This window comes from Heterodontus francisci, chromosome 12 (assembly GCF_036365525.1).
Source record: "Heterodontus francisci isolate sHetFra1 chromosome 12, sHetFra1.hap1, whole genome shotgun sequence".
Classification (NCBI taxonomy): Eukaryota; Metazoa; Chordata; class Chondrichthyes; order Heterodontiformes; family Heterodontidae; genus Heterodontus; species Heterodontus francisci.
Genome location: NC_090382.1, coordinates 105,516,822 through 105,536,781, shown reverse-complemented (window position 1 = coordinate 105,536,781; position 19,960 = coordinate 105,516,822). Strand labels below are relative to the sequence as shown.

At 44.0% G+C, this 19,960-nt stretch overlaps 1 protein-coding gene across 2 annotated transcripts in view; it reads right to left on the bottom strand.

Annotated features, from left to right (window-relative positions):
- Positions 1-19,960, bottom strand: part of LOC137376045 (TBC1 domain family member 9B-like) — a 61,567-nt gene continuing 41,607 nt past the window's right edge. Inside the window, exons 17-22 of one of the 2 annotated variants that reach the window (XM_068044021.1) lie at positions 19,495-19,560; positions 15,671-15,748; positions 13,444-13,494; positions 9,530-9,607; positions 6,801-6,904; positions 1-5,219 (exon numbers count right to left, since the gene is read on the bottom strand). In XM_068044021.1, coding sequence (XP_067900122.1) covers positions 4,515-5,219; positions 6,801-6,904; positions 9,530-9,607; positions 13,444-13,494; positions 15,671-15,748; positions 19,495-19,560 — 1,082 coding nt within the window. In that variant the 3' untranslated portion in view covers positions 1-4,514. The remainder of the gene's footprint in view (positions 5,220-6,800; positions 6,905-9,529; positions 9,608-13,443; positions 13,495-15,670; positions 15,749-19,494; positions 19,561-19,960) is intronic. The other variant, XM_068044022.1, reaches the window with a different exon arrangement.

The following is a 19,960-nucleotide window of genomic DNA, read 5'->3' as shown; positions in this document are numbered from 1 at the left end:
TTAAAGTGCTAAATTTCGAATTTAATTCAGTCCTGGTTCATTAATCACACCAATACAGTAACACCAACAAGGCAAGTACAATAAAAAAAACTCCAATTGCATCTGCCTTCCATTCAAAATAAATTAATTGACAGTCAAGGATGCAAATTAAGACTGATCAGTGAATCATTGTATTAAGGGACACTTATTAATGGTGTACAGACCCAGAATTCCAAGGGTGCAACTACAGATAATTGAGAGCGAAAGGAACTTTCCAGAATTGTGCCAGGGTCTCTGCTTTCGTTATTGGACTAGTGTTAACCCCCTTCGTAAAGCACCATTTGCAAGTGAGTTGTTTTCTGTGCACTTTTGGAAAGTGGAATTTCACTTCTAAGCTCCATATAGCCTCAGCTTTGAGAGAAAATATACAATTGCAAATGGACCCTGCTTCTGTTTTGTGTCCAAAGAAAGAAAATCAAAGCTGTGCTAACCAGTCAGCTGGGATCTACTGACCGATGTGGTTCTGAGCCATACGAACTAGTGAGGTGGCAGGTTCGATACCTGGTTTGTGCCAATGTTGGTGGTTCTCCGCAAAGTTGCAATTTGGATGCAATGATCCATTTTGAGTGCAGCATATGCTGCTCGAACACACGAGCTGGCAAGTCTGTGATTCACATGCTGTCCCACCTCCTTTCCTATGTTAAATTATGTTGCCAACTGTCAGTCTTGTCCTCATGCATCTGGAATGGTCACTTGGGTGAGGCAATGGGTGGTTTCCTGAGCCCATGTGAATCAGCGCCTTCAGGAGAGGAAAGGGAAGTGAAAGAATCTGGAAGTGAGTCAAATTGTTGTCTTCACAAAACTGCCTTTTGTGCAATTACTGCAGCAATTTTCTTTTAAAAAGAATCCGAGTCGAAAATACAATTTTATCCCAATTGTTCCATGGAAACTGAAGCTCGTCAGCTGGTTTGGAAATTTAATAAATGCAAACAGAAATCAACAAGATCCCATTGCAATGCTGAGGATTAAGTAAATCTAGGTGAAAACAGATTTATTGAACTTGCTGTTGCAATTTTTAAACAAATGAAGGTTGATGCAAATGCAACCATCTAGAAGGTGTTCTTGTTTGGGTTGTGGCACGAAACCGGGGAATTCATGTCATCACAAGTCTGCACTTGTGCTGCCAGCCCTCCAGCACTGTCCTGACCCCCAAGAATTGAAGAATAATCTCCAGACACTGCTGAGAGAAAAATCCCAGGAAGAAAATTCATAGTGGTGTTAAATAAAATTTTATTAAAACAATTTTCTTTAAACAGTAATGTTTATTAGGTATTAAAAAATTTGATATGGGAAAATGGCCCGTTTGACTGACAGTCAAGAATCATCCACTTAGGCAACAAAGAATCTGTTCGCTGTCCAATTAGCCATGGGGATGGATGGGTTGGACAACCAATGGCAGGAGTGGGCAGGACAGTTGAAGGTCATGAGATAAAGCCTCCAGGTAGATGTTCAACCAGCATTGGCAAACCCCTAGTCTAAGACACAAATGCCACCAAATCTCAAAGAGCATAGGTTGGAGCTAAGCTGTGGGGATTATAGATAGGCTTTAGCCCTGATATTCTTATCTATGATCCCCACTCTCCCCCACAGCTTCTCTCCAACCAATAGGAATGTAAAGTCAGCTTTCTTTAAAAAAAACAAAATGAAGGTCTGACAAAGGGAATTTGTAAACTCCTGACATCACATTACAGCACAATTTTTTTAAAAACCTTTGCTCCATTCTAACATTTTGCAACCAAGATGAAACATTAAAGTGAATACCAAGCTTAAGTCTTTTGTAAAATCATGCTTTTATCGGTTTTTGGAATCCGCAAACTGTAAAAATCAGGACACAATATGTTGCTGAGAACTTTTTTTTTCTCCACATATTTAAAACTTTTACCAATGTGACATTTTATTGCTCCCAGTGGGATCAATGGTAAAGTACAATTCAAAGAACAGGTGGATTATTCTCAACTTTTACAGCACTAGTGTTTATATCAAAGTGCAAAGAAGCATGAGAATGAAAAGCCAGTTGGCTTCTCTCTACTGCTAACTAGTTTTAATAAGAGGAGCAGGAGCCGGTGAACCAGCTCCTTTAAGAAAGTGCAGGTGCGCAGTGAGTGAAGGATGAGGCTACAAAAATTCCAATACAAGTACTGTCAACACAAGCATACAATCAAAAATAGCAGAGAGGGTGGACAGGGACAGTTCAACTGCTGAAATAAACCTCCTAAACATTGAACCCCAAAGTTAACACAAACGACACAAGTGGGAGATCAGAAATAGAAACAGAAAAGACAGGAAGCATGTATGCTTCATCAGAACTGAGTCTACAGCCCAAGCCATAACCTGTCTTGTCTTCACAAGGGCAATTCTGTGCGCTTCCAGCATTTTCTATGTTAAGATACTGCTACAATTGTGTTTTCATAGGGAGTAAAAATGGAAGGAGGGATCACTTTCAGCTTTGTATCTGTCCTATTCAGCTACCTTTAACAAAGTGTCAGAATCACAGTGTGACTGATTGTTGAATAAAACAGAATCTGTGCATTTCGCTGGCCATTAGCAAATTAACTTCCGAAAAAACAAATGGTATTAAGAGAAAGAACTTAATTTAGTCAGAGGCTAATTTAGAACAGCGCGCTGCTCAGTAAAGCCATTTTAAATATATTAACTCCTGAACATTAATCTGTGAATCTATTTATAGATTAAAATGAATCACTAGCTCTTGATAAGCTCTTTCAAAAAGAGTCAGCACAGGCACAATGGGCCGAGTGGCCTCCTTCTGTGCAGTCTTACTCTACAAGTAGAGACCCATCAGTTTAAATGGGAAGATACTTTGATTATAGTGAATGTAGCAAGCAACGAGGAGGCTGAAGCCTTTGGATTGTTGTAACCATGTTTCGCAAAACCGATCATTACGAGAAAGCAGGGGCTAAAAGCACTGCACAGCAGTAAAACCTACCTTTGCGTTCTCAGACTGTGGGCGCTTAAAACTAACAAAGCCAAGGGGGTCCTTACTCCTGATGGAAACTGTGCCAAGTGTTTGTGTGGGTGTGCGTCTGTGGACCAGACTAGACATGGTTCTACTGCTCCGCATTTATTCCTGCGTCCAGCATCCCAGTCTAGTGCCCTATTGACACTTCCTGCCTAGTCTCGCTCACATATACACAGAATAGCCACTTGGACAAGTTACCAGAAAGGCCGAGTGCCAGAGGTCAGAATGTCCTGACATCCTGGTCAATCAGAAAAAACCCATTATGTTTATTTTAAAATCTTCAACAGTTACTGTTCATGATTCATCAGAACCTGATTCCAACCCTTGTGACTTTCAGCGCAATTCTAGACCGCCCAAATAAATTAAACCTGATAAAATCAAAATTATTATTCGCCTGTGAACTGCCAGTGTGTCTCAGTTTGTGTTAACCTCTCACTGACCCACTATTAATTGCAATACAAATCCAAGTGAGTAAAAATGAGCAAATATTTGCTTTGCAGTGATTTTCTGGTTCTGATTTTAGTTCCACCCTCTCTGACCGAGTGTTTGAATGTAAAGCTCAGGGATATCTTGAACTTGACATTGTTGAATTAATCTTGGCCCACAAGCTACAAATGCTTAGGTTAGGGTTCAAATGCTGAAAGGTTAAGGTTCAAATACCGTTGTCCTCCCCCCACCCCTTTCCAAAATACTGATCTGGTCATTTCTTCACAGTTTTGTTCAGTGTTAAAGCTCAGATAATACAGGCTCCTCTCTCTTTCCCACCCCTGGATTCATCCTGAATAACTCAGTCCTACCATAAAAATCTGGTATACACTTGTACCTGTGTGCAGGTTCCCACGACCTACAGGAAGGCAACTTATTAGTCAGTCTGACTTAAAAGGTACTGTTAAAAGAGTAACATATATAGGTGCAAATAGCTTTTACAACAAAAGTCTGCCCCAGAAGCTGTTGGCAGCAAGCAATCTGGAGTTTGCAGCGTGGCTATACTTGGGGGGATAATAAATCTGTAGTACAAAATTGTTTCTCCTTTGATTTTGCATTCTGTTTCTGTCGTTGATAGATACAATATTTGTCTTTAAGAACAAGAATGCGAAGGTGGACACTGTGAACCCATGCCGAAGGTGGACACTGTGAACCCATGCCAGTGACTGCCCCGTGCCTCTGTTGTCAGTTAAGGGTGCGTTTCAGGATTTTCGCTCCAAGTTAGGCGAATGTAGAGGGGCCTCACTGAAGAGAGAGATCAGCTCGATATGTAGATAACATCAACGGCTGCGTCTCCTGCTTGAGCAGGACTTGCACTGAATTGGAGGGGCAAGGCCTTGCCAACAGGCAAGTGGACGCCAATTAGGAACGCAGCATGGAAATCTCTCTCTAGAGTAAATACAAACTTCCAGCACATGATGGTTACACGGGTTTAAAACGTGGCCTAGGTAGGACAGCGAGATCGACACTAAGTTCCCCTCATCATCGGGTCTAGGGGTGTAGTCAGTTCGAGTCAGCCAGAGGATGGCGATAGCTCCTGGTCACTGGACGAGCTGACCTGCCGCTCCATCGCCCTTTGACTCTTGCACTTTGCGATCTTGGGCCCCACATCCACCCGTTTCTCAAAAAATCTGACCAAGGCTGGCTCGGTCAGCACGGAGGCCAGAATCTGCTCGAAGGAGATGGACCAATCCATGTCAATGGTGCTGGGTCGCCCTTGAACTCCTGCCACCGCTGCTTTCTCGCAGCCGACCAGGACCATGTCCTCAGAGATGTCTTCACACGGGAGGGAGCCAGAACTCACCATGGAGTACGAGGACATTGAAGTGTCATCCCTCACCTCCTCATCAGACAACAACTGTGCTGCCGAGGTCTCCCGCTCCTTGGTCACACACTCGGCCAGCTTCATGCGTTCCATCTGGGCCTTCAAAGTGTTGCTTAAAACGTCCAACTCACAAACTGCTTTGGGTTTGGGCTGAGCTGCTTCGGTCTTTGCCTCTTCCGGGGTACAGGTCCCCTCTTTACTCTGGACGCCCAAGCCCTTGTGATCCCCAATGCCATTCGCTCTCCGAGACGCCGGGCTGGAGAACTGTTTGCCAACTTCACCAATCTGGAGCAGCAGTGTAGCAACGGTTGCTATGGCATGGTAGAGCTCCCCTTCGGCTGGGTCCTCACTGAACATGTTGTACAGGGTTTTGCACATCTCTATAAACTGCTCCTGCGGCAGAAGAAAAAAAACAGCATCAATCCTCCTGAGTGAAGAGGAAGACTCACAAACTGTGGAGAACAATATTGGCAAAGGAAGTGGACATTTGGCCCCTTCAGCATGTTACATAGGAACAGGGGGAGGTCATTCAACCTATTAATAATAAATCTAACATTCATAAACTTTCAGAATGGGTGTGTAATTAGAAAATTGATTTTAATATGTATGTGCATGGTGGTGCATTTTGGTGCTTAGAATAAGGAGGCCACCTACCTCTTAGTAAATAAGTTTTCATGGGGTACAGGAGCAGAGGGAATCTGGGCACACCAGTACTTAAATAATAAAATGTAGCGACACAGGTTAATAAGGCCATTAAAAAAAAGCAAACTGAGCACTGAGGCTCATTTCTAAGTGGATAGAATTGAAAAGCAATGAAGTTATGCTAAACTTGTATCAAACTTTGGTTAGATCACATTCCTGCTCGCTACATCAATGAGGAAACAGGAACTGGAGACGATGCAATAAAGGATCATAAATATAAGATAGTCACTAATAAATCCAATAGGGAATTCAGGAGAAACTTCTTTACCCAGAGAGTGGTTTCAATGTGGAATTCACTACCCCATGAACTGGTTGAGATGAATAGCATAGATGCATTTAAGGGGAAACTAGTGAAGTACATGAGGGAGAAAGGAATAGAAGGATATGCTGATGTGGTTAGAAGAAGGGTGGGAGGAGGCTCATGTGCAGCATAAACACCAGCAGGGACCAGTTGGGCCGAATGGCCTGATTCTGTGCTGTAGATGCAATGATATACAAATGTAAGTCTGTCTTTCTTTAATATATAAAATTCCAGAATTTTTCAAAATTGATTTTCAGTTAAGATTCCTTCCTGATCCATCTCTAAATCACACTTTTCAGAGTGTCAGCTTACCCTTGTTGGTAACACTTGCTCAGGAGTCAAAAGGTCATGGGTTCAACCCCACTCCAGAGACTTGAATCCATGGTCAAGAATGATGCTCCCAATGCAGTTCTGATGGAGTGCTGCACTGCCGAAGGTGTCATCTTTCAGATGAGACTTTAAACCAAGGCCCCATCTACCCTCTCAGATGCATGCAAACGATTTCATGGTGCCACTTGAAGAAGAGCAGGGGAGTTCTCCCCATTGTCCTGGTGAATATTTATCCCTCAACCAACACCTCCAAAATACAGCACCTGCTTATTTATCTCCTTTCAGCTGCCTGGGTCCTAAGGTCTGGAATTCTCTCCCTCAACCTCTCTGCCTATCTCTCCTCCTTAAAGCCGACCTCTTTAACCAAGCTTTTGGTCGCCTGTCCTAATATCTCAGGTGTCTCGGTGTCAAATTTTGTTACAGTACGAGCCTGTGAAGCACCTTGGGGGCATTTTATTACATTTAAAGGCGCAGTATAAATGCAAGTTGTTGTTATTTGTTGGACCTTACTGTGTGAAATCTGGCTGCACATGACTAAACTTCAGAAACATTTGACTAGCTGTATTGATTGCACCAATAATCCCTTTGGGGCACAATAGAAATACAACTCCCTCCTTTACTCATATGATTAAACCTTGTACCTGGTTCATTTTGGTTAACTCTTTGATGTTTTCCTTTGAGTTTTCTTTCTCACGAGCCCACATCCTCAGGTGGTATCTGTAATCCTGGGAACCAGTCTTCTCATCTACGTAGAGATAAGGTTGCTTAGTAAGAGAATAGACTTTGACCACAACAGCCCCAAGAGCGAACGTTGAACCCATCTGTCCACAGGCCAGGAACAAGGTTCACCTGGTTACCTCTTATGCTGCCTGGGACCACAAATGACCCTCGCCAGAATAAAACAGATTCTCTGCATTACCCAAATTGCAGAAATGCTTTTCCCGAGATGTGCAATTTGTCTTTTTCTCTCTCCATCTCAATTTTTTTTAAACCATAAGATTGGTTGCAACATCATTTCAGTAACATGATGACAATCTAAGACAGTGGAATCAGTCACATAATTCCCTTATTAGCGGATATGATTCCCTCCAATCAGAGCTTTGCCATAGGTATGTTACACTTGTGAGCTGAGCTCCGCAATGAACTCCCCCCCACCCTACATGGAGATTGTACCCAAGTTTCAAATCTCAGAACACGGGTCTACAACACATGAGCAATAGATTACAACCATAGTAAGCAACTACACTGCAACAGCGATTACACTTCAAAAGTACTTCATTGACTGGAAAGGGTTTTGGGATATCCTGAGGTTGTGAAAGGCGCTATAGAAATGCAAGTCTTTTTTTTAATATGCAAGTTTAAACGTGGCTCAGAAACATGGGTAAGCTTTGCACATCACTAAATGTTAATCAGGACAAGATCTCAAATCAGACTGCGTGGAACCCAACTGATCAACCAGTTCTCTCTCCCGATTATTATCACCAACTCTTCCGGTACGAACCCTTCACACATTGATCAGAGTTCAACTTGAGCGCTCACCACCAAACCATCAATGTGGGAGAGGCCACCAGTGAGAAAGGAGGGACGATAACATGAAAGTGTCTCTCAACAGCCTGCAGCTTACTGCCAGTGGGACACAGGTTAGACTCCCAGCAATGGCTCAATTTTAAAATTCTCATCCTTGTATTTAATTCCCTCCATGGTCCCACCCCCCCAGCTTTGTAACCTCCTCCAGCCCTAGAACCCACTGAGATCTCTTTGCTTTTCCAATTCTAGCTTCTTAAGAGTCATAGAGTTAGACAGCACAGAAACAGGCACTTCGGCCCATCGTGTCTGTGCCTGCCATCAAGCCTATCTATTCTAATCCCATTTTCCAGCACTTGGCCCGTAGCCTTGTATGTTATGGCATTTCAAGTGCTCATATAAATACTTCTTAAGTGTTGTGAGGGTTCCTGCCTCTACCACCCCTTCAGGCAGTGCGTTCCAGATTCCAACCACCCTCTGGGGTGAAAAAGATTTTCTTCCAATCCCCTCTAAACCTCCTGCCCCTTACCTTAAATCTATGCCCCCTGGTTATTGACACCTCCGTTAATGAAAAAAGTTTCTTCCTATCTAACCTATCAATGCCCCTCATAATTTTGTATACCTCAATCAGGTCCCCCCTCAGCCTTCTCTGCTCGAAGGAAGACAACCCTAGCCTATCCAGTCTCTCTTCATAGCTGAAATGCTCCAGCCCAGGCAACATCCTGGTGAATCTCCTCTGCACCCTCTCCAGTGCAATCACATCCTTCCTATAGCGTGGTGACCAAAACTGTACACAGTACTCCAGCTGTGGCCTAACTAACGTTTTATACAGCTCCAACATAACCTCCCTGCTCTTATATTCTATGCCTCGGCTAATAAAGGCAAGTATCCCACATGTCTTCCTAACCACATTATCTACCTGTGCTGCTGCCTTCAGTGATCTATGGACTAGTAACACCAAGGTCCCTCTGAACTTCCTAGGGTCCTACCATCCATTGTATATTCCCTTACCTTGTTAGTCCTCCCAAAATGCATCATCTCACACTTCTCAGGATTAAATTCCATTTGCCACAGCTCCACCCATCTTACCAGCCCATCTATATCGTCCTGTAATCTAAGGTTTTCATCCTCACTATTTACGGCACCACCCCAATTTTTGTGTCATCTGCGAACTTGAGCATTCCCGATTTCCATCGCTCCACCAATGGCTGCTGTGCCTTCAGCTACTTGGGCCCGAAGCTCTGGAATTCCCTCCCTAAACTTCTCCCCCCCCCCCTTTATTTCCTCCTTTAAGACACTTCTTAAAACCTACCTCTTTGACCAATCTTTTGGTCATCCGTCCAATATCTCAGTGTCACATCTTGATTGATAATGCTCCTGTGAAGCACCGTCTATTACGTTAAAGGTGCTATATAAATGCAAGTTGTTGTTGCTGTTGAAGCCAGTAACAAGAACAGCCTCTTACAGATAAGACCCTGTGACGACACTCAGTTTATATTTTTTAAACTGAAAGATTAGAAGACTTGAAAATAAAATTTTGTTCATCTTTTTACCCCCAAGTTCAATTAACTTTGGAGGCCTAACATGAAGATAAATTATTGACCAGATACAATGAAAACTTACTCTGAATTAGGTGTTTCTGATGGTGAGGGGGGGGGGGGGGTTCAATGCCAGGGAATAGAACACTGTATACTTCACTCATTTAGTATCAGCGTTGCTTAGCGTCAAGGCACTATACAGGTCCTTTCTTATTTTCAAAAGTAATTCATTGGTTGTAAAGTGCCCATGGAATGTCCTTAGGATGCAACTGAAGTGCCAGATAAATGCAAGTCCATTCTTGCGTTACCTTTCTTTCGCTTTATGCTCCCGTTCCCGGCCCCGTCTTGCATCTGTCGTCCATTCACTTCTCCTCCCGCAGCCGGATCTAGAAGAAAAGGTAATCAGTAACGGGATCAAAAAATAGAATCGCCAGTTCGGCCTCAGCTGGAGTATTGTGGCCAATCCTGGGTATCTCACTTCAGGAAGGATGTCAAGGCCTTGGAGAGGTTACAGAGAGAGTGTTTACTAGAACAGTCCCAGGGATGAGAGACTTCAGCTATGTTGGAGAGACTGGAGAAGCTGGGGTTGTTCTCCTTAGAGCAGAGAAGACTAAGGGGAGAAATAAGAGAGGTGTTCAAAATCATGTTGGGTTTTGATGGAGTAGATAGGGAGAAACAGTTTCCAGTGGGAGGAGGGTCAGTAACCAGAGGACACGGCTTTATGATAATTGGCAAAAGAACCAGAGGGGGAGATGAGGGAACTTTTTTTTTTAATATGCGGCGAATTGTGATGATCTGGAAAGCACTGCCTGAAAGGAAGCAGTTTCAATAGTAACTTTCAAAAAGGGACTGGATGAATACTTGAAAAGGAGAAAATTTACAGGGCTATGGGGAAAGAGCAGGGGAGTGGGATTAATTGGATAGCTCTTTCAAAGAGCCAGCACAGGAATGATGGACCAAATGGCCTCCCTCTGTGCTGTATGGTTCTGTGTTTCAATACCGTAATAAATCTTTTTAAACCTAAAATGCACCACAGGCAAATCATGTCGGTTTCAAATGTACCATTAAACAAATATTGCACAGGAAACAGTGGGTTTCAAATTCATCTGGGGCAGTACGTCAATACAGGCACTCTGGAGTCATTGTCTGGTTTGCTTCACTGCTCAAGACAGATTTATTCCCCACTTTGTTTGGAATGGAATTGGTTCGGGAGCGGTGCAGTGAAGGCCAGGGTCGGGTGACAGACATTGGTGTACAGAGGTCACAGACCCCTCGGTCAGCGTCCAGCTCTCCGAGATGCTTCAGTGCCCCAGACCGGCCACATCAAGTGAATGTTTGCCTCTTCTTCGCTACTCACAGCCCTGACTCACCATGGGAAGGTGGGTTGGCAGGGGGTGGGGTCTGAACCACCAGGTGCCAGTCACCCTTCAGTAACAACAACTTTCATTTACATAGCACCTTTAAAGTAGCAGAACCTCCCAAGGCACTTTCACAACAGAATTTGACCCTGAGCCATGAGGAGATATTAGAATCGGCAACCAAAAGCTTGCTCCAACAGCTAGATTTTAAAATGCATCTTAAAAGGAGGAGAGTGAGGTAGAGAAGCGGAGAGGTTTAGGGAGGGGATTCCAGAGGACTGTGGCGCTGGAGGAGATTACAGAGACAGGGAGACAGGCCATGGAGGGATTTGAAAACAAGGATGATAATTTCAAAATCAAGCTGTTGCTTAATCGCGGGCTAACATAGGCCAGCAAGCACAGGGGTGATGGCTGATCGGGACTTTGTACGAGTTAGGACATGGGCAGCAGAGTTTTGGGATGAGCTCAAGTTTACGGAGGGTGGAAAATGAGAGGCCAGCCAGGAGACTATTGGAATAGTCGAGTCTGGAGGTAGCAAAGGCATGAATAAGGTTTTCAGCAGCAAGTGGCGAAGGCATGGGTGGAGATGGGAGATATAGAGGAGGTATAAATTACTGGTTAAGCTCCAGTGTGTTTAATTCTGGGCACTATGCTTTAGGAAGGATGTCAAGGTCTTAGAGAAGCTGCAGAGGAGATTTGTTAGAATGGTACCAGGGATGAGGGACTTCAGTCATGTGGACAGACTAGAGAAGCTGGGATTGTTTCTCCATACAGCAGAGAAGATTTGACAGACGTGTTCAAAATCATGAAGGGTTTTGATAAATAAGGAGAAACGGTTTCTGGCGGCAGAAGAGTCAGTAACAAGTGAAAACAGATTGGCAAAAGAATCAGAGGCGACATGAGGAAGCATGATTTGGGATGCAGCGCCTAAAAAGGTAGTGTATATTTATTTGAAGGGAAAAAAGGTACAGGGCTATGGGGAAACAGTTGGGAAGTGGGATTAATTGGATAGCTCTACCGAGGCACAATGGGCCAAATGGCCTCCTTCTGTGCTGTAACATTTTATGATTCTAGATGGAAGTAGGTGCTCTTGGTGTTGGAGTGCATATGGGATCAACAGCTCAGCTTTGGATCATAGGATGCTGAGCACTCTGGTTCAGCCATAGAGACAGTTACCTAAACTCTTTCCTGTTGGGACTGCTTGGATCAGCAGATGGCAGGAGATCACAGCTGAGCCCTGACCCATGGCTACGCAGTAAGAACACTGCCCAGTCTCTCAGCTCTGGAATACCTGCACATTAACTACAGTAATTTTGCTCCTTACAGCAAGGAGTGCTGAGATGTAGGGTGGGTGTCCATTAGCATCCAATTTGGGGCAGAAAGGAAGGTGGGCCCTTCTTTTCAATGTAGACCGAGTCAGAATGTAAATCTGTCCCTGGCTATCCCAACCCCTGGAGGAAAAGGGAATCTAGGCGCAGAGTGTAGGGCTGGTGTGTCCAGTATCTTCTGTTTGCAACCTCGACCCCATTTTCACTCTCTTAACTCTATCTATATCCCTGTATCAATTCCCAGTCACCCATCGCACCTGTGTGCTTGTCGACCTACATTATCTCCCAAATTATTCTCCTTGTGCGTAAATCTCTCCACGGCATGACCTCCTCCCTATCTCTTTAACCTCCTCCAATCCTACAACCCTCCAAGATCTCCCCATTCCTCTAATTCTGGCCTCTTGTGCACCCCCACCTCTTTGCTTCACTATTAGCGGTCATGCCTTCAGCCATCTAGACCCCTAACTCTGGAATTCGTTCCCTAAACCTCTCTGACTCTCCACCTTTAAGGCCCTCTTACTTGAGCAGGCATGATCAACCTATCCATATAATTTAGCTTTTTAAGCCCTGGCATCATCTGGTGAAACTTCCGAGGCCAATATAGCATTCCTGAGGTGCAGTGCCCAGATCTAAACACTGGACTCCACATGGGGTCTGACCAAGGCTCTCATACAACTGAAGCATCACTTCCTCACTTTTGTATTCCAGCCCCTTTGAGATAAAGACTCATATTCCATTAGCCTTTTAGATTTCTTCTGTACCCGTCCACTAGCCCTTAGTGATCAGTGTACATGAACACCCAAATCCCTTTGCTCCTGCACAATTTTTAGTTTAGTTTAGTTTGGAGATGCAGCACTGAAACAGGCCCTTCGGCCCATCGAGTCTGTGCCGACCATCAACCACCCATTTATACTCATCCTACACTAATCCCATATTCCTACCACATCCCCACCTGTCCCTATATTTCCCTACCACCTACCTATACTAGGGGCAATTTATAATGGCCAATTTACCTATCAACCTGCAAGTCTTTGGCTTGTGGGAGGAAACCGGAGCACCCGGAGAAAACCCACGCAGACACAGGGAGAACTTGCAAACTCCACACAGGCAGTACCCAGAATTGAACCCGGGTCGCTGGAGCTGTGATGCTGCGGTGCTAATTATCGCCAACATTTCTCAAACACCACCACCTTAAAGATATTTATGGTCACTTTTCTCATTGTTGTCTGTAGGAGCTTGCCCTGTGCAAATTGGCTGCCGTATTTGCCTAGATTACAACAGTGACTAGTCATTCACTGGCTCTACAGCACTTTCGGACATCCTAAGGATGTGAAAGGTGCTATATAAATGTGAGTCCTTTAACCCCAAAGGCTTTTCAATGAATTAAAACTCAGGAAGCTTTCACACCCCAGTAACCAACTCACCAAAACCAGCAGAACATCTCAATTGAATATGAGATCTACGAGATGGTAGAAAAAAAAGTAGAGATTGAAAAAATTAATGCAGGAAAGAAGCAAGATTCTATTGTTCACAAACCTGAAGCCCCATAGCTGAGGAGGAAATCCATGTCTGACAAGAGGTATGTTGCTATATTGTAAAAAGAGGAAAAGAAACTAGAGGTGAGTCAGTGGAGACAAGCGACAGGGATAAATCGGGACAGAATTAAGAATCTTATCATCTTCTAATGATTGCAGCGCTCTATTAAAACAGCCACCACACACATCATTCACAATTACAGTCAACAGAAGTTGAAAAGAGCTGTTCTTCGAGGAATTGACCCTTCCTCAGAACCCATTTCAGAGTGCCAACCTGCCATTCCCCTGACAGACCTGTTGTGTATTTGCTGTTTTATGTTCAGGATTCCAGCAGTCCTGTTTTTTTTAAATCTTCAAACTCTCCAACAATAAGTAAAATCTGAAGGAATGAGACTCCATACTTGTAAAAGTTAATTTTCAAGGCCAGAGTGATTGTTTGGCACTGATTAATACTTTAAAGATCCATTTACACTGGAATGGATGAAACCTAGCTTTTCCTGGAGGGTTTTGTGGGTATCTATTTAAGTGTTTCACATGTTTCAATGCAGAGTCTCTCAGCGAGACACTATTATGAGGAGCAGGCAACATCCTGATTCCCACATTTAACGGCACATTGGATAGCTCTTTCAAAGAGCCACCACAGGATGAGATGGACCGAATGGCTTGTGCAGATGCTGGAAGTTGCTGTCCAATTTACACTTCAAGAACAGTGAGAACCAATAGCCCCTTTATTATTACTACCACAAAATCCAAGCCATTAAGAAAGTGTGCAGCTGAAGCCTGATGCTCATGAGGTACTGCAATAAATATACTGTCAGCACTCCCCGCTGTCTGAATCACAGCTGGCATCATCGTTCCATCATCATTACCCCTTTAAAAAGGAGTAAAGTTCACTCTGAGAATCTGAATGGCAATTTTGGGGAGTGGGACTAATTGGATAACTCTTTCAAAGAGTTGGTGCAGGGACAATGGGCTGAATGGCCAATTTCTGTGCTGTAAAATTCTATGATTCAAATTCTTTGATTGAACCCCAGATGCATAAACAACACCTTACGGATAATAAAAAATGAGAATGAATTTTCTATACAAGCTTATTTTTGTTTTTTTTTTTAATTTCAATTTAATATTTTTCTTTAAGTTCTTCCCTCTCCCAGAACTTTCAAATATTTCCTTCAACAAAATCATCACCACAGCAGATGAAACTACTGAACAGAAAGGAGCTCTGTCCAATTTGTTCTTCAGTCTTGTAACTCAACATATTCCCGCCCCCCCCCCCTCCCCCAGAAGTGTCTCCCTCCAGTCTAATGTTGCTATCAAGAACATTTTATTAAAATGATAAAGGGATTCAACAGGGTAGACTGAGAGAAACTATTTCCTCTGGTGAGGGAATCCAGAATAAGAGGCACAATCTTAAAAACAGTTAGACCATTCAGGAGTGAAGTCAGGGAGCACATTTTCACACAAGGGAGTGCAAATCTGGAACTTTCTCCCTCAAAAGGCTGTGGATACTGGGGGTCAGTTGGAGTTTTCAAGACTGCAATTGCCGGATTTTTTTTCCTGCGTAAGGGATATGATGTGACGCTGAGTAAATGGAGTTGAGGAGAAGTTCAGCCGTGGTCTGACTGAATGGTAGAACAGGCTGGAAGGACTGAATGGTAGAACAGGCTGGAAGGACTGAATGGCCTCCTCCTGTCCCTATGATTCCACCACCAGACAGGTAACAACAGCTCAGACACAACTGAAATTAAGGATGGAATCTGTGCCTGTTGTTGGGAGTCTTTCCACAGTTTAAGAGGATGACATTTGAGAATTTCATATCCACTGCATTATTAAACCCCGGAGCAGAATCTGCAGTCAATGGTCTGTCCTTCTGGAAGGTATTTTACTAAAACCGTTACAAACGTTCTTGCACTGTTACTGAAATGCCCACTTTTGGATGCTACATAGCTAGCCCAAGATTGTTCCACGCAGAGTTGTGTTATAATATGGACGCACCACCTGAAACTTTTAATAAGGCAATTGGACATGTGCTGAATTTGTAAGACTATGGGGCTAACTTGGATAGCTCTTTTAAAGAGCAGGCACAGGCACGATGGGCCAAATGGCCTCTTTCTGTGCTGTATGATTCTACCACTCTAACCACTTGCTTGTGCAAACTGTCAGTTAATCTCTTAGGGGATAAAGGTAGAAGTCGTGAAAAATGTAAAGGAAGTGCTTTACACACATACCATGTGATACATCAGCCAAGGGATCGTCTATGAAGTATTGAGCAGCTTCCAGTGCTGATTCTTCCTCTGGCCAAAGAGCTGGATAAGAAAAACAGGGGTTGTGAAACCAGATTGCAAAAGGGGTGGGGGGGGGGGGGGGGTGAAGTCCTGACTCTACACTGGACACAACCATCCCATGCAGCAAAGAGTTGTACCACAAAGCTCCTGGCATTTAAAAATGATACACACATTTGCCATTTAATGTGAAGAATTAGAATTAGAACATTACAGCGCAGTACAGGCCCTTCGGCCCTCGATGTTGCGCCGACCTGTGAAACCATCTGACCTACACTATTCCATTTTCATCCATAAGTCTATCCAATGACCACATAAATGCCCTTAAAGTTGGCGAGTCTACTACTGTTGCAGGCAGGGCGTTCCACGCCCCTACTACTCTCTGAGTAAAGAAACTACCTCTGACATCTGTCCTATATCTATCACCCCTCAACTTAAAGCTATGTCCCCTCGTGTTTGCCATCACCATCTGAGGAAAAAGACTCTCACTATCCACCCTATCTAACCCTCTGATTATCTTATATGTCTCTATTAAGTCACCTCTCCTCCTCCTTCTCTCCAACGAAAACAACCTCAAGTCCCTCAGCCTTTCCTCGTAAGACCTTCCCTCCATACCAGGCAACATCCTAGTAAAATAAAAGCAAAATACTGCGGATGCTGGAAATCTGAAACAAAAACAAGAAATGCTGGATTCACTCAGCAGGTCTGGCAGCATCTGTGGAAAGAGAAGCAGAGTTAACGTTTCGGGTCAGTGACCCTTCTTCGGAACTGACAAATATTAGAAAAGTCACAGATTATAAACAAGTGAGGTGGGGGTTGGGCAAGAGATAACAAAGGAGAAGGTGCAGATTGGACCAGGCCACATAGCTGACCAAAAGGTCACGGAGCAAAGGCAAACAATATGTTAATGGTGTTTTGAAAGACAAAGCATTAGTACAGATTAGGTGTGAATATACTGAATATAGAACATCAGCAAGTGCAAACCTGAAGAAAAACAACCTGAAAAAAACAGTGGGTAAGCAAACTGAACAAACTAAGATGAAATGAAATAAATGCAAAAAATGTAAAAAGGAATGCAAAAAAAAGGAAGAAAAAATAACTAAAAATGACTAAAAATGAAAGTAAAGTGGGGGGCTGTCATGCTCTGAAGGAGGTAAATGGGCAGGTATTACACCTCCTGCGATTGCAAGGGAAGGTGCCCTGGGACGGGGACGAGGTGGTGGGGGTAATGGAGGAGTGGACCAGGGTGTCGCGGAGGGAACGATCCCTTCGGAATGCTGACAGGGGAAGGGAGGGGAAGATGCGACTGGTAGTGGCATCACGCTGGAGGTGGCGAAAATGGCGGAGGATGATCCTTTGGATATGGAGGCTGGTGGGATGAATAGTGAGGACAAGGGGAACCCTGTCACGGTTCTTTACCTCCTCTCTCCTCACTATCCCAGGTCCCAAACACTCCTTTCAGGTGAAGCAGCGATTTACTTGTACTTCTTTCAATGTAGTATACTGTATTCGCTGCTCACAGTGTGGTCTCCTCTACATTGGGGAGACCAAGCGCAGACTGGGTGACCGCTTTGCGGAACATCTCCGCTCAGTCCGCAAGCAGGACCCTGAGCTTCCGGTTGCTTGCCATTTCAACACTCCCCCCTGCTCTCATGCTCACATCTCTGTCCTGGGATTGCTGCAGTGTTCCAGTGAACATCAACGCAAGCTCGAGGAACAGCATCTCATCTACCGATTAGGCACACTACAGCCTGCCGGACTGAAAATTGAGTTCAATAATTTCAGAGCATGACAGCCCCCCACTTTACTTTCATTTTTAGTCATTTTTAGTTATTTTTTCTTCCTTTTTTTTGCATTCCTTTTTACATTTTTTGCATTTATTTCATTTCATCTTAGTTTGTTCAGTTTGCTTACCCACTGTTTTTTTCAGGTTGTTTTTCTTCAGGTTTGCACTTGCTGATGTTCTATATTCAGTATATTCACACCTAATCTGTACTAATGCTTTCTCTTTCAAAACACCATTAACATATTGTTTGCCTTTGCTCTGTGACCTTTTGGTCAGCTATGTGGCCTGGTCCAATCTGCACCTTCTCCTTTGTTATCTCTTGCCCAACCCCCACCTCACTTGTTTATAATCTGTGACTTTTCTAATATTTGTCAGTTCCGAAGAAGGGTCACTGACCCGAAACGTTAACTCTGCTTCTCTTTCCACAGATGCTGCCAGACCTGCTGAGTGAATCCAGCATTTCTTGTTTTTGTAACATCCTAGTAAATCTCCTCTGCACCCTTTCCATAGCTTCCACATCCTTCCTATAATGCGGTGACCAGAACTGCACGCAATACTCCAGGTGCGGTCTCACCAGAGTTTTGTACAGCTGCAGCATGACCTCGTGGCTCCGAAACTCGATCCCCCTACTAATAAAAGCTAACACACCATATGCCTTCTTAACAGCCCTATTAACCTGGGTAACAACCTTCAGGGATTTATGCACCTGAACACCAAGATCTCTCAGTTCATCTACACTACCAAGAATCTTCCCATTAGCCCAGTACTCTGCATTCCTGTTACTCCTTCCAAAGTGAATCACCTCGCACTTTTCCGCATTAAACTCCATTTGCCATCTCTCAGCCCAGCTCTGCAGCCTATCTATGTCCCTCTGTACCCTACAACATCCTTCGGCACTATCCACAACTCCACCGACCTTCGTGTCATCCGCAAATTTACTAACCCACCCTTCTACACCCTCATCCAGGTCATTTATAAAAATGACAAACAGCAGTGGCCCCAAAACAGATCCTTGCGGTACACCACTAGTAACTAAACTCCAGGATGAACATTTGCCATCAACCACCATCCTCTGTCTTCTTTCAGCTAGCCAATTTCTGATCCAAAGCTCTGAATCACCTTCAACCCCATACTTCCGTATTTTCTGCAATAGCCTACCCTGGGGAACCTTATCAAACGCCTTACTGAAATCCATATACACCACACCCACTGCTTTACCCTCATCCATCTGTTTGGTCACCTTCTCGAAAAACTCAATAAGGTTTGTGAGGCACGACCTACCCTTCACAAAACCGTGCTGAACTTAGAACTTTGAACGTTCCTTCCCCAGTTGTCCTGAAGGCATCACGGGGCAACCATGTAGTGTGTGATTGGACTCCTTTTCTTGATGGACATTAGTGAACCAATGGGGTTTTTAAGCAACAATCTGGTGCTAGCTCCAAAATGTATCAAATTCAATTTCACAATTTTCCAGGGTGGGATTTGAATTCACGGCCTGTGGGCTGTTAGTCCAGTGCCATAAGCACTAGGCTACCATTGTCATGAGCTCTTTCCACAGTGTAGTATGACCCACACCAGGAAGGCTCTAGGTTAAATGACCAGTCCTTTCCCATCTTCGCCGAGATGTAGTTAAGAGCAGATATAACTTGGAGAGAAAGTATTTCACCCAGTGCTGCCTTTCCTGATCACTATTTCGTGATTCCTGCTGCAAATTGTGCATTGGGAACAGACAGGAACAGGTTCAGTTGTGGTGCCTTCCACAGTCAAATATCCTGTCTAGTGTTCATTGTCCAGTGTTACATACACATAATAAGAATGCAGCAATGTACTAGGATCTGTTCAGTTCCATAGGCACTGGACTCAAATATGAGTCAGTACATTCCAGATGGGAACTGCCTGGAAAAATATTACCATGCAACGATTGAAGGAATGTGGCGAATACAGCAGATGAGTGCATGAAGAGGTTCACTAATCTTCATCTTACCTGGTGGCAGGTGCAATCTGTATAACGTCTTCAGCTTCTCTATGAGGTCACCGTGGTACATTCCACCTAGCAAATAAAACCCAAGTTACACAAAGCCAGACCTTCAATTGCCCATCACCTCACACTTTATTTGGTTACAGTTAACTCCAGAGCTGTGAGCACAAAATCTAGGCTGACACTCCAGTGCAGCACTGAAGGAGTGCTACAGTGTCGGAGGTGCCGCCTTTCGGATGAAACGGTAAACCGAAGCCCCATCCACTGCCTCAAATGGCGTTAAAAAAAATTTCCTGCAACTATTATTTTGAAGAAGAGCAGGGGAGTTATCCCTGGCGTCCTGGTCAATACCAACATTAACAGATTATCTGGTCATTATCATATTCCTGTTTGTGGGAACGTGCTGTGTGCAAATTGGCTGCCACGTTGCTTATAACAGTGACTACACTTCAGAAGTACTTCATCAACTGTA